Source organism: Jaculus jaculus, chromosome 14, assembly GCF_020740685.1.
Source record: "Jaculus jaculus isolate mJacJac1 chromosome 14, mJacJac1.mat.Y.cur, whole genome shotgun sequence".
Lineage (NCBI taxonomy): Eukaryota > Metazoa > Chordata > Mammalia > Rodentia > Dipodidae > Jaculus > Jaculus jaculus.
In genome coordinates this window covers 66393142-66408424 of record NC_059115.1, presented here as the reverse complement: position 1 = coordinate 66408424, position 15283 = coordinate 66393142, and the positions used below count along the sequence as shown (strand labels likewise).

The 15283-nt window shown below is 46.0% G+C and overlaps 1 protein-coding gene and 1 non-coding gene across 5 annotated transcripts in view; one reads left to right on the top strand and one right to left on the bottom strand.

Annotated features, from left to right (window-relative positions):
• Vgll4 (vestigial like family member 4) overlaps positions 1 to 15283 on the bottom strand; it is a 151205-nt gene that overhangs the window by 27224 nt on the left and 108698 nt on the right. For all 4 annotated transcript variants that reach the window (XM_004651597.3, XM_045133664.1, XM_045133665.1 and 1 more), the window contains one exon: positions 5683 to 5872. In XM_004651597.3, the coding sequence (XP_004651654.1) occupies positions 5683 to 5872 (190 nt within the window). The remainder of the gene's footprint in view (positions 1 to 5682; positions 5873 to 15283) is intronic.
• Positions 3601 to 3707, top strand: LOC123454885. Its single transcript, XR_006633541.1, has one exon. It is a non-coding gene; the product is annotated as a U6 spliceosomal RNA (small nuclear RNA).

Here is a 15283-nt window from a genome sequence, read left to right as displayed (position 1 = left end):
GTAGTTAAAGTGCTTGCCCACAAAGCCTAACGACCCAGGTTCCATTCCCCAGTACCCATGTAAATGCCAGATACACAAAGCGGTACATGCATTTGGAATTTGCATGCAGTGGCTGGAGGCCCTGGTGTGCCCACTTATTCTCATTCTCTCCTTCCTCCTCTCCCTTCCTCCCTCCCTCTCTCCTCCCCCCTCTGTCTCTCCTTGCTCTGCAAATAAATAAAATCTTTTAAAAATAAAAAAGGAAAGGAAGCTGAGCCAGGACAGGGAGATGGCTCAGTGAGTAAAAGTGCTTGCCACGCCATAGGCCGCCTAGCTTGGAGTATTCAGCAGCAAACCAGAGACCCTACCTCAAAGGAGGCAGGAGACAAGGAAGGACTCCACACCCAAGGTGTCCTTTGACCTAGACAAGCATGCCATGACACACACATGCCCATACTCAGACACACAAAGATTAAGAAGAAAAAAAAAATGTTTTCATTAGGATCACCAGGCTGACAAGAAAATTAACCAATTCCAATGACCCAGGTGAAAAGGGTTTGATGTAAGAGCTGAAGATTTGTCATTCTCCAAGTGCTGGGGAAATCACTAAGGAAACCCTTCTTTGTTCCTCCTCTCCTACAAACCAAGCCACATAAAAATCTAACTTCATTTAATTTAGATTTTGGTTTTGTGGTGCTGAGGACTGAACCCCACCCCGGCTCAGAGCCACCCAATGTCTCCATCGCTGGTGGAAACAGCCTGAGGAGGCGGTGAGACGCAACCAACGCATGCATCTTCGGTTCTCTTTGCCAGCAGCCCAACTGTTGGCGGTGTTTCTGTTTGTTTTTAATTACGTAAGTATTTGTGCGTGTGGAGTTCAGAGGACAACTTTGAGATGTCTGAAGTGCTTCACCTTCTTTGAGGCAGGGTCTCTAGCCACTGAACACCAACACAGACTAACGGGCCTTTGGAATCCCTTGGCTCCGCCTCCCATGGTAGTGTATGCAGCTGGGATCACAGATGCGTGCCGCACTGGGCATGCAGCTTTATGTGGGTGCTGGGGAAGTAAACCCAGGCTGGCAGGCTTTGTAAGCAAGTGTGTCTTTAACCACTGAACCATCTACCCAGTCCTCCTAGAATTATGGTGATTTCTTGAAAACAAACAAAACACTTTTAAGTTATGTCGTCAACAAACTATGGGAAGATATAGCACACAAAAAAGCATTTTGCAACCCCCTTCAAGATGCAAATTACACTAGGTCACCCTTTACCAGACGTGAAATGAAAAGGAGGGGCCATGTTGCGACTCAAACGAGTCATCTGTCAAATCAACGGCAGTACTCAGGAAGGGCCTTACGGCAAGTGAGCGGCCGGCAGTATGTTTCCTATCACCTGTCGGTGATATCATGAGGCTCCCAGGTGATGTCCCTAGGTTAATAACTACCACACTGTCACCAGGGAAAGCCTAAATGAACTAACCATCACTTTTTCAGGTTTCTTCCACTGTCTAGTTCAAAACTGCACCCAAACTATACACTTAAAAATGGTTACAATGGGGCTGGAGAGATGGCTTAGCAGTTAAGTGCTTGCCTGTGAAGCCTAAGGACCCTGGTTCGAGGCTCGATTCCCCATGACCCATGTTAGCCAGATGCACAAGCGGGCGCATGTGTCTGGAGTGTGTTTGCAGTGGCTGGAGGCCCCAGCACACCCATTTTCTCTCTATATATATATGCATCTTTCTCTATCTGTCACTCTCAAATAAATAAAAATGAACAAAAAAATTTTTTTTTAATGGTTACAATGGGAGTTGGGAGAGATGTCTTAGTGCAAAGCTAAAGGACCCAGGTTCAATTCCCCAGGACCCATGTAAGCCAGCTGCACAAGGGCATGCACTCATTTGGAGTTTTCAGTGGCTAGAGGCCCTGGTGCACCCATTCTCTCCCCTTGCCCCCCCCCCCCCGTCTCAAATAAAGAAAAATAGTTTTGTTTTTTTTAAAGCGATCTCTCAAAACAAAAATGGTTACAATGGGGCTGGAGAGATGGCTTAGCATTAAGGTGCTTGTCTGCAAAACCAAAGGAACTTCTATTCCCCAGTATCCATGTAAAGCCAGATGTACTAGGTGGCACATGTATCTGGAATTTGTTTGTAGTGGCTAGAGGCCCTGGAGCACCCATTCTCTCTCTCTCCCCCTCCCCCCCCCTTTCAAATAAATATTTTTTTAATGGTTACAATGGGGCTAGAGAGATTGCTCAGTGGTTAAGGCACTTGCCTCCAAAGTCTAAGGACCCAGCATCAACTCCCCAGTACCATATAAAGCCAGATGCACAAGGTGGCACATATATCTGGAGTTTCTTTGCAGTGGCGTGAGGCCCTGCCATACCCATTCTCTCTCTCATTCATAGATTCATAGATGGATGGATGGATAATAGATAGATAAATGTTACAATGGGGGGATAAAAAGTTAAAAATAAAAAACCACAAAGATGGCTAAGCATGATAGCACTTGCACTGGGAAGGCTGAGGTAGGAGGATCATGAATTTGAGGATAACTTGGGGCTAAGAGAATGAATTCTAGGTCAGCTTGGGCAAGAATGGAATCTACTTTGAAAAAAATAAAAATTAATGGTTACAATGATACATTCCATCCTAACAGGGGGGGAAAAAAGAACGCAAGCCACCTACTAAATGGGAGCTAGGGAGTCTGGCAATTTCAGTCTTCCCAAGTCTGCCTAATGATGTAAAGTAGCAATCGCAAACAGACCTTGGCTTCCACCCTCCCTCCTTTCTTTTGTGGCAGTGCTGGAGATCAAACCTGGGGCTTGCACGTGCTGGGCAAATGCTCTTATCATTGAGCTGCACTCCCAACCCTAACAGTTCCACTTCTATTTTTTTTTTAATTTTTTGTTTATTGATTTGAGAGCAACGGGGGGGGGGGGGGAGAAAGGGAGAGAGGGAATGGGCGCGCCAGGGCCTCCAGCCACTGCAAACGAACTCCAGATGTGTGCGCCCCCTTGTACATCTGGCTAACGTGGGTCCTGGGGAATCAAGCCTCGAACCGGGGTCCTTAGGCTTCACAGGCAAGCGCTTAACCACTAAGCCATCTCTCCAGCCCTCCACTTCTGTTTTTTATAATTAAAAGTTATAGTGTCAGCATGGTCTTATACTTCAATGTCTTGTTTTTAATCATCCAAGGAGTTATAAATAATTTCCCAAGAGTTTCACATTCTAATATTAATAATGGTCAGGTATAGTAGTACACACCTATAATCCCATCACTCAAGAGGGAGAGAGAGAGAGAGGCAGGAGCTCCTGACCAAGATTTTTTTTTTAATTTTTGTTTGTTTCTTTATTTTTGTTTATTTGAGAGTGACAGAGGGAGAGAATGGGCACGCCAGGGCTTCCAGCCACTGCAAACAAACTCCAGACACGTGTGCCCCCTTGTGCATCTGGCTAACGTGGGTCCTGGGGAATCGAGCCTCGAACCGGGGTCCTTAGGCTTCACAGGCAAGCGCTTAACCACTAAGCCACCTCTCCAGCCCCCTGATCAAGATTTGAAGACTATCCTTGGCTATATAACAAGTTCAAGGCTAACCTTGAGACAGTGTCTAGAGAAATCCCAAGAGCCCACTTTCGCAGCACATATATTAAAATTGGAATTATACAGAGAAAATTAGCATGGCCTCTGCACAAGAATGACACACAAATTCATGAAGTGTTCCACTTTTTTAGTCATAAAATAATAATTTCTAAAGCTGAGTCCTTCATAGCTACCAGGCACTGCACTGAGTAGTTACAATAACCCAATGGGAAAAGCAAATCGTTACTCTACAGAAAGATAAAGAAGGAGGCATCTGAGCAGGAGAGAGATGGCTCAGCTGTTAAGGTGCTTGCCTGCAAAGCCTAACGACCCAGGTTTGATTCCCCAGGATGCACATAAAGTCAGATGCACAAGGTGGTGCATGCATCTGTAGTTTATTTGCAGTGGTTAGAGGCTGTGGTGTGCCCATTATCTCCCCTCCCCCCACCATGTGTGCGCACGCGCGCGCGTGTGTGTATGTGTGTGTGTGTGCATTTTCAAATAAATAAATAAAACGAAGGTGACATCTAAACACAGGCTCTCACACAGATTCTTCACCATTAAATTCACTATCATGTATTCTTATTTGCTGTGAGGATGAACAACATCTGAACAATAAAATGATTAATGATAAAAAATAATAGCTACCTTCAACTGAGTGCTGTACCAGGCCAAGCTCTTTGCATAATGTTCACAATAGTCCAGTTTGTTAACTATTATCATTGCCATTTTACAGAGATATTACCCTCCCTGCCCTCCCCGCCCCACCAAAAAAAATAAATAAATAAAGTGACTTGCCCATGGCCTCACAGCTGGTAAGTAGCAGAATGAGAACTTAAAATAAGGCACATTTGATCCCTAATCACATTGTCACTAGGCTGGTTCTGGTTCCCTCCCTTCCTTCAGTGAAAAACAAAACAAGAAGAGGATCAAATGTCTCTTACTTGGGCTTGGGAAAGGGGGGGCAGGTGGGAGAGAATGATAAATTCTAGTAATAAAAGAATGGACTCCAGACAGCTCAGCAAAGATTTTGCATCAGTGCGAGGGCGTGCTGGTTTGCAGGGCCTTGGGGCTGCTGGATTCCTGAGCATAGCAAATTCCAGGCTCCAGACTGCAGGCTCAGCCTCTGACTAACACTACAGTGATTTATTTGAGGGTAAATACCTCTGTCAGTGTCTTATGACTGAACACAACAGTCCAGGCAGATTGGCACGCGCGGAATGCGAGGACAGGCTGAGGCAGCAGAGGGCCCAGGCACCGCCTCCAGCTGAGGGGCTCCGGCTGGAGGAGGAAGCCTGGCCCTGCACCTGCAGCACCAGCACCGCGAGAGGGGCAGCTTGACTGATACGCACCCCACCCACCCACCCACTCGGGCCTCGGGTACCACGTGAGCCTTGGATGACGTCCACTGGCTGGCTCTCCAGACTGGGGTTAAAGCACTCGCTGCAGAAGGGTTAGGTCTCGAGTTTGGAAACCCAGGACAGGTGGGGGGGTGTGCACTTAGGAGGCAGACAGACAGACCCCTGGGGCAAGCTAGCTAGTTAGACTAGCCAAATCAATGAGCTCTCAATCAATAAAGTAGCAAGTGACAGAAGTCTCCACATGCACGTGTACACACTTGCACATGCATGCACACAGGCACGCATACTAGACACATGTAAACATGAAAGGAAAAAAAAAAAAGCTGGTCCTTCCTCTTTGGAAGGAAGGTTCAAATTCCCATAAGCACACACAGTGAGGTGAGTGTTTCCTGACATGCACAGCCTTCCCAAAACTCTTCAAGTACTCACTTCACCATGTACTTCCTGACAGACAGACACTAAACACTGACTTTCCTCACTACCAATAGTACTTATCAGCCAGAAAGCCAAATGTCCCAGACCCGGCCCCTAGGAGTCCTTAAGCAATGCTCGCCGTGGTGGGGGAAAAACACACGAAAGGTTCTACAAGTTTAAAGGGTGATAAGACTTCATCTTTCTGCCAGTTACTAAAGCCAGGGTACTATCTTCTTGGCCTATAAGCACTACCTATTAAAAAGAATGTCCTTCATTAGTAATTTATGAAATCGTAACATCATCAGCACAAAACTGGAACAGGAACATGGCCTGCCTGGAGCAGAACTTACAGGTGGGGGTTGAAGATGCGGCTCATCTTGGAGACGTGGTCGTTTTCACAGTCGAGGTCCTCGTCCCCCGGCTCCATGCCGAACTTCCTCTTGCTGGGACTGATGGGGGGCGGGCCTGTGCGGTGGCTGCTAAGGGCAGAGGCCACCGGGAGGGTCTGCATTCTGGGTTCTCCCCTGAGAGCAGCTTCACCTACGCAAAGAGAAATGAGGATGTTGTCACCAGGCAGGAGAAGGGCTCCCATTGCGGCCCCCAGGCTCCCTGCCTGCCCTCCGGCCCCTTGCAAAACTACTCCCAGTGGAAAGTTTTGGCAACACAACGGGCTGCCTGCCACCCTCAGAACGCAGTCTGGGCATGCGGCCACTGCCAAGCAGGAGACATCTGACATCAACGAGGTTTTCAAGCACTCTTACTCTTTTAGGGTAGAGTTTCAATTGAAAAGCTGCTATAAAACAGAAGAGAGGGGGGTGGAAATGGTGCTGATCATGAATAATCCCCAAAGTGAAGTTAAAACATTCCATGTCTTTTGACTTGCAAGTATTCATTCTATCCCCCTGAAAGAATGTCCACATACAGTACATTAAGCCGTCACAGTAAGCTGACTTTCCCGGTGCGTTATGATTTTATTTTTGATATTTTTAAAATATTTTTATCTATTTGGGAGGGGGGGCAGATAGAGAAAGAGAGAATGGGAGTACCAGGGCTGTCAGCCACTGTAAATAATCTCCACCAAATGCATGTGCCATCTTCTGCAACTGGTTTTATGTGGGTACTACTGGGGAAGCGAACCTGGGTCCTCTGGCTTTGCAGACAAGTGTCTTAATTGCTAAGCCATCTCTCCGTTCTGTTCTGTTCCTCGAGGTAGGGTCTCATTTTAGTCCATGCTAACCTGGAATTCCTTATGTAGCCTCAGGGTGGCTTTGAACTCATGGTGCTCCTCCTACCTCTGCCTCCCAAGTGCTAGGAGCCACCATGCCCAACTCTTATTTTTGTTATTTTTTAAACAATGAGGAAAATGTGTGGAATAATAATTCACAATTTGCCCTTAAGGTTAAAAAATAAAAATAGGATTTCAAGAGAGATAAACATTTTATTCTACAGCACATTAGAAATGGCATGTTTTTATATAGCAAATATTATTCAGTTTCGTCATGTTACGTAATACATAAGTACAGCTCTTAAAATATGTTTCAAGGGCTGGAGAGGTGGCTTAGCTGTGAAGCCTAAGGACCCCGGTTCAAGGCTCGATTCCCCAGGACCCACGTTAGCCAGATGCACAAGGGGGCACATGCATCTGGAGTTTGTTTGCAGTAGTTGGTGGCCCTGGCACGCCCATTCTCTCTCTCTCTCTGTCTCTGTCTCTCTCTCTCTCTGTCTCTGTCGCTCTCTCTCTCTCTGTCGCTCTCAAATAAATAAAAATAAACAAAAAAATGTTTCAAGGCTGGAGAGGTGGTTCAGTGCATAAAGTACTTATTTCATAAGCATTTAGTGCAGATGCCTAGACACCTACGTAAGGCTCTTAGTCGCATAGTCTCTTAATAGCAGGTACCTGTAATCCCAGCACACCTATGTGCTGAGAAGGGAGGTAAAGACTGGCAAATCCACTGGCCTAGGGAAGGAATGCAGGGGTGATCAAGGAGAGAACCCTGATTTAAGTGAGGTAGAAGATGAGACCAACACCCAAAAGTTGTCCTCACACCTCCACACACAGATCATGGCACACACATGCCCACACTCACACACGTTCCCAGAAGTCAGGTATTTAAATGAAGGGTCTAACTTTGATCTGCTTTGGCTTCTTTTCTTTGCATTAGGTGATAACTTTGTGTCTCATTATAAATTAAATGGAGTGTGATCTTTCAAATACTAAAGGTTTTATTTATATCTTCTAAAATTTATAAATAAGCGTAATAATTACTTTGAAAGAAAACTAAACTTTCTAAGTCCTGTGGGGGTGGACACCCAGAATGTTCACATATAATAACCCTTTTGTTGTGCAATACATATTAGTCTCTGAGGCCTGACCAATTTTGTTTCCACTGGTCACAATTTGAGAGTAATATTAGGATTAAGTCAACTTCATCTGAGACACTGTGGTACCTAGGAAAAGAAATGTTTGTTTGCTACCACTCATTTTCATATCATCACCGATGGGTGGACAGTCTCAACAGGCATTTTCTTCACATACAAATGACAAATGCCATTTTGTTGGGAGAAAGGAGGAGGGAAAGTCCTTCTGAGTAGTTACCAGGAAAAATAACAAGTCTGCCAGTTTAGACAGCAAGATATAAACTCGCAAACATACGGTGTGACCCGTAACACACCTCCAGGCAGGATTTCTTTTTAAGGATTCTGGCCCCCAAACAAACTGGAACTTTCCATTTCAAATGAAAATACCTAAAAAAATAAAGAAGTACTGTGGGGCCTGCCACCCCAGAACCTCAGTGTGCTGTGCTTGGTGCCCACTTCCTAGCTGGTAACTTTTGCATTAGAAAACAAGATTAGCACTGCTAATCTTTGTACCTTGATAACTCAAACTTTGTTTTCTTTCTCCCTCTTACACACACACACACACACACACACACACACACCCTCCCCTTCTTTCTCCACTCCAGGGTGAGTGGAGAGAGGCGCCTCTGAGGTAAGATTCCGGCGCACGGTCAGGCACAGCCAGCTTTCTGAAGGGTCCCACGAGACCCCAGGAAAGTCACAACTGCAAATCAATCCCAGAAAAATAGCCCCGGCTGACAACACTCTGTGCCCAGCATTTCCCAACAACCCCTGGCAGGGGACAAGGAGTGGGGAGGACACAGGCTCAGCTCGGACCCCTGAGCTCTGGGCAGCGTTTCCTCGGCGGTCTGCTGGGAGCAACACGAGTTGCTACGGAAAACAACCCCGACTGCGACTCCCAGCCATCCAAAAGAGGAGCAGCCAGTGAGACAGCAGCCACGCCGTTGCCCGGCAAGGCGCGCACGGCGGATGCTCCCGGGGCCCGTCCACCCCACTGGACCTTTGGGTGGAAGCTAGGGAAAGAAGCACAGGAAGCACTGGCGGTTGCCCACCCAGGGGTGGGGTGGGGACAAGGAAGGAACTCCAAGTCTCCTGAAGACAGGGGCATGTTGTCTGGGGCTCCCGGGGGCACACGCGCACACGGGAAGACATCCCGTAAACCTGCTGCCTCACCAGAGACAAGAAGCACGTGTCCTGCTAGATGGACCGACCGACATCTCTTCTAATGCTGAAATGAGGGAAAAAGGGAAAGGACCCACATTTCGGTGGTGACCCAGGTCTGGGCAGGAACAGCCCTTTGCTGAGCTCTGGGCCTCACTCCAGAGAAGACCATGTCTGTATTTAAAGCAGGGGTTAAGTGTGTATGTGGCAAATGGAGGTTAAAATTATTTTAGTACAAGCTCAGGGTGTGGCTCAGTAGTGGAGGCACTTGCCTAGCATGTGAGAGACCCGGCTTCCGTCCCCAGCACGGGGGGGGGGGGGGGGGGGACACAGTAAAACTGCACAGGTCATTTTTTGGTGGTGGTGGTGGTAGGTCCAGGAAACATGTGTTCTAATTTTGGACCCTCTTTATTCCAGATGGGAAACACAGCCATGTACTTTTCTTTGCTGGCATTCCTCCATTGAGGGGTAAGACTAGCTTAAAACTAACACCTTCTGGCTCTCTAGAATGAGTGAACCAGTCATGTGGTCCTCAATCCTGGAACCAAGCAAGTGGCTGACCAACCAATATTTATCAAGAAGTCATTACTGCGTAATCTTGAACTATCACAACAAATCCCAAAGTATGAAATATATATATATATATATAATATATAAATTTTTTTTTTAAGAAGAGCCATATGTGGATGACACATGCCTTTAGTCCCAGTGGGAGACCAAGGTAGGAGGATCACAGTAAGTTAGAGGCCAGCCTGAGAGTGAGTTCCAGGTCAGCCTGGACTACAGTGAAATCCTGCCTTGAGAAAACAAAAACCAACCAACAAAACTCACCCAAGGTGGGCTGGGGAGATGGCTCAGTGGTTAAGGGTGTGTGCTACATAAACATGATTAGAGTTCAGACCCTATACAAAGCTAGACACAAGTTGCAAATAATCTACAATCATAAAGCGCTCACAGCAATGAGAGGTAGAGGCAGAATAATCCTGAAGCTCACGGACCAGCTAGCTTGACATACATATACAGCAGCAAATCTGAACAAAGGTAGAAGATGAGGCACCCTGAGATTATCTTCTGATCTCTCCCCACATGCCATGGTGTGTGCACACCTACATTAACACACACACACAGCCTTGTGGCCAAGTAATTTCAAAAGTCACGCATGAGGGTTACTTTGGAGCTCCTCAAGGCTCTGCCTGCCAACCTCTAAGGTACATGTCAGTTTCCTACCCAGGGAGCCAACAGAGCTGCTGCCAACCAGCATCTTCCACATCACCCTCCACAGTCCACTGGGTGCCACCTTCCAAACAACCGAGTCCACAGCATCAACCATCCTTTGTTCCTGATGGTCCTACTTGTGAGCCTGCCCAGAAAGGCAAGCTACCCTACAAGGTCCCCTTTCCACAGAGAAGTCACTGTACAGCCACGAAACCATGACTCCGTCCCCATGTGCCAAAGCTGCAGTCTGTGAAAGTCACTAAAAACCATGGCCTCCCTCAGGTGGCCTTCCTTGACTGCTCGTGTGAAAGTGACAGCTTCCTCCTCTGTGGGTCTGTCAGAGGTAGTCACTCTGCTCCTTTGCCTGAAGTGTGGGGGGAAGAGGGCACACTTCATTCACTTTATGCACACACCTGGGAATGTAGCACACTGTCCTGCCACACTCAGATGGTCAGTGCATGCCGACTAAAGTGAGGCTGGGCAGTGCGGAGGGCAGGTTACAGACTCTGCATTATGTTGAAGAGTGAAGGTGCCAAAAAGTAAGAAATTTTAAAATCTATTTAAGACTAGTAGATATATTATGAACATTTTACAGGACTGGAGAGATGACTTAGAGGTTAAGACATTTGCCTGTGAAGCCAAAGGACCCAGGTTCTATTCCCCAAGGCCCACGTAAGGGATCACATGCATCTGGAGTTCGTTTGCAGTAGCCAGAGGTCCTGGCATGCCCATTCTCTCTCTTCTATCTCTCTCTCTCTCTCTTTGTGCTTACAAATAAGTAAATAAATAAAATTTTAAAACAACTTAAAGAACTTTTTACAAAAAAAAAGAAACATTTGAAGAACCCTAAAAAGACACTGCAAATGGTCACTAAACACATGGAAAAATCTCCAATAATATTAGCCTTCATGGAAATGGAAATCAATACCACAGGGAGATGCTAATCACATCCACTGACGTGGCTAATCAAAACTTCAGAAAACACTGTGCTGGCAATAAGGCAAGAGCTGAAACTCCCCCACATCACTAGTGTGGATGTAAAGTGATATAACCCACACACAAGTTTTACAGTCCCTCAAAATGGTTACACAAAGTTACATCATAACCTAGCAGTATCTCCTCTTTGTATATACCTGAGAGAGAGAGAGAGAGAGAGAAGTCCTCACAAAGCCTGGACATGAGTAGGGTATGGTGGCACACACCTTTAGACCCAGCCCTCGGAAAGAAGATCACTGTGGGTTCAAGGACAGCCTGGGACTACAGAGTGAGTTCCGAGTAAAGCCTGGGCTAGAGTGAGACCCTACCTCAGAAAAACAGAAACAAAAATCTTGCACATGAGTCATAACAGCAGCATCGTAACACCACAGGCAAAGAAAGAGCGGAAGCAACTAACTGCAAGGCCCATCAGCTGGCAAATGAATTAAATAACAGAGAAGTATGGCCAAGCAATGGAATACTATTCAGCCACAAGGAAGAGTGAAGAAGTGACTTGTGCTGTGGCACAGACAAATCTAAAAAACTGTAAGCCAAGTAAAAGGAGCAAGACACAAAGCCACATGTTGTCCAGGTCCGTTTCTACAGGATACAGAATAGGCAAATCCACAGAAACAGAAGGTAGATTGGTGGCTGCTGGGGGCTAAAAGTGGGGTTGGAAAGTGATACTGAACAAAAGCTGGCTTTCTGTCAGGAATTTTTTTTTTTTTTAAAAAAAGCATTCTACAACTGAGGATGATGAAGGGCTCACAGCTCCTAGGCAGAGCCTCTTGGTGGCTAAATTATACAGTAGTACTTCAGCATCTAATACACCCCACTTAGAATACATAAGGTGAGGGTTGGCAAGCTGGAGAGAGATGGCTTAGCAGTTAAGGCGCTTGCCTGCAAAGCCTAAGAACCCACGTTCGTCTCTTCAGATCCCACGTAAGCCAGATCCAACAAAGGAGGGGCAAGCGCAAGATCGCCCATGCCCATCAGGTGGCGCAAGGGTCTGGAGTTCAATTACAGTGGCAGAGGCCCTGGTGTGTCAATTCTCTGTCTCTGTCTCTCTCAAATTAAAAAAAAAAAATCTTCTTTTAAAGATGAAGACTGGAGGGCTGGAGAGACAGCTTAGCAGTTAAGCACTTGCCTGTGAAGCCTAAGGACCCCGGTTCGAGGCTCAGTTCCCCAGGTCCCACGTTAGCCAGATGCACAAGGGGGCGCACGCGTCTGGAGTTCGTTTGCAGAGGCTGGAAGCCCTGGCGTGCCCATTCTCTCTCTCTCCCTCTGTCTTTCTCTGTCTGTCTCTCTCAAATAAATAAATTAATTAATTTAAAAAAAAAAGATGAAGACTGGAGAGATGCCTTAGCTATTAAGGCACTTGACTGCAAAGCCTAAGGACTCATGTTTGACTCTCCAGGTCCCACGTAAGCCAGACATATGATAACACAAGCGCACAAGGTTGCACATGTGCACAAGGGGGCGCACGCATCTGGAGTTCAACTGCAGTGGCTGGAGGCCCTGGCACGCCAATTCTGTCTCACACACACACTTTCTTTCCCTCCCTCCCTCCCTCTCTCTCTCTCTCCCCCCCTTCTCTCTCTCTCTCCCTCTCTCTCTCTCTCACACACACACCAATAGAACCCAAAACAACAACAAAAATCCATGAATATATAATATGACATTAAATACTACCTCAGCAGAGATGCCACCACTACCAACCACCAAATAAGAACACATAAGGTGACATATTTTTTTTCTCCCTCAGGTTTTTCACACTTTTAATTGTTAAACAAATCAGGACAGGCATTCATTAATTAGCCCTGAAAATTAATAATAAACCTTCCGGTATCATAGTCACATCTCTCCACAAGGCTTAAGTCAGACAATTTTCAGAATTAATAAAGTCAAGATGAAATCAAATCAGAAAACCACTTGAGGTTGCGTAAGATTTCTAGGGAGCTCCAGCTGGGCTGTTGAGGGGGCAGCGTGGGGGCAAAGTGCTGTAAGAAAAACAAAGAAGGGCATTCATACAAACTCTGATCCTGGGGGGGTGGGGGGAGAGCACACCAAAATGAACTGACCTTAGGGGCATAGAAGCCTTTCTTTTGTCCTAATGTGTGATTTGTGAATTTCACAATGGTTCAGCCATGGCAAAAGGAGAAGGGATTATCTTTCTTTTTCAAATAAAAAACAGGAGAAAGGAGATTTGAGCTGCCTGAGTCACCCAGTATTTTTTAAGTTTCTTAAGTTGGCATAATTGCAATTGTCCATTTAACTTTTTCTCCCCTTCACTCACAGATATAACTAAATAATCTTCAATTTAAAAATGTGTTTGTACTCGGGAGGCAGAAGTAGGGGGATCAACACAAGTTCTGAGTTCAAGGACCGCCTGAAACTAGTGTGTGTTCAGGTAAGCCTCAATGAGTGAGACCGTACTTCAAAAAAAAAAAAAACAAAAAACAGCAACAAAAATATGTTTTCCCTTATAAATAAAGAGAATTTTATCTAGCTATGTGTTACTGAAGAAAAAATGCTAAATACATGTAAAAGTTATATAACAGATGATTTCAGTCATGGGATCAGTTCCAATATATGGAGCCAAAAAGTCCTTAAGATAAGCAGATTCTGGGTTTTGTGTGTGTGTGTGTGTGTGTGTGTGTGTGTGTGTATAGGTGGCATGAATATGTGTACCTATGTGGGTGCATGTGTGTGAAGATGAAAGGTCAAGATCAGGTGTCTTCAACTGCTCCCCACCTTATCTTTTGGACAGGGTCTCTCACTGATTCTGGAACTCACCAACTCAGCTTTGCTAGCTGGCCAGTGAGCACCTCCCCACGAGCATTAGGCTTACAGGCACACAGCTCCTCGCTCAGCTTTCACCTGGGTGCCAGGGATCAAATCTTGGGCCTTCAGGATTGCACAGCAAGCACTTTACTGGCTGAGTCATCTCCCCAGCCCCAGTATTAGCATATATTTATTTCAATAAAACGTTTGATAAAAGGGGAAAGACTGTGGGCAAAGCTCAGTGGAAGAGCAGCAGCCTAGCATTGCCAGCAACACACACACACTCCTTTCTCCCACTCTCCTCTCTCTCCCTCCCCCCTCCACACAAACACACACACACACACACACACACACACACAATTTAAAGGAAAAAGGAAACAGCTTAGCCTTCCGCTGTGCTGTTTAATGATGGTGATGAGTTCTCATACCGAAGTCAGATGGAGGGAGGGGAAGCAGCACACAGTGAACAGTGAAGGGACTCAGAGTGTGGCCCTGTCTTAAACTGTAACTATCAGGCGCATGAAGGATTCTAAGACTCTTCACTTCCTTAACACTGTAACCCTGTCAAGATTCAAGTTTTCCTTACTATCAACTAACATGCTTTATTTTTTAAAAGATTTTATTTATTTGAGAATGACAGACATACACAGAACGAGAAAACTGAGTGTCAGAAAGAATGTAAACGCCAGGGCCTCTAGTTGGTGCAAATGAACTTAAGACACATTTGCCACATCGCACATTGGGGCTTTACATGGTACTGAAAAACTGAACCAGGGCCAGCAGGTTTCGCAAGCAAGCGCCTTTAACCACTGAGCCATCTCCTCAGCTCTCAAGTAACATATTTTAATGAACAGGACTGTTTCTTGCTTTTTTTTAAGTGGGTAAAATGCAGAATCTAACTTGTAGGGCTTCTCCAAACAGCAGTTTTTGATTGCTGACTGACTGATTAGAGGGGAATCTCACTCTATTACCCAGTCTGCCTGGCTGGAACTAGAGAAGCATACTTCTCTGCCTGGCTAGCACCGGCCTCTGTAGCCTCCATCTCTTCATACGTAAAATCCAGTGGTTTGATCCAATCACTTACACAGCTTAGCTTTGGCTTTGAGGATTTCCCTGTCTTCTGCAGTCAGGCCTTTCCCTTTCTCATGAAGAAACACCCCACTTTCAGGAACATGCTTCTTACAAAGAGTTCACCAAGTCTTCTTAGCTACTGGGGTCATCGTTGCTATTCAAGGTGGAAGTAAGTGTCAAAGGACAAAGCAAAGCTGCTCAGGGCCTCCACCAGCTCTGTGCAGACTGCCAGGTGGGTCACGTGACTACGTTGAAGACACCCGAATGACTGAGGAGAAACTAATGAAAATACACTATGAACTGGTGTCTTCTAGAGATCAAACAGCCCCAGGCTGAAATGACAACCTCTTTAGGGGCAGCAGGGGTCAGAACTATACTAAAAAACAC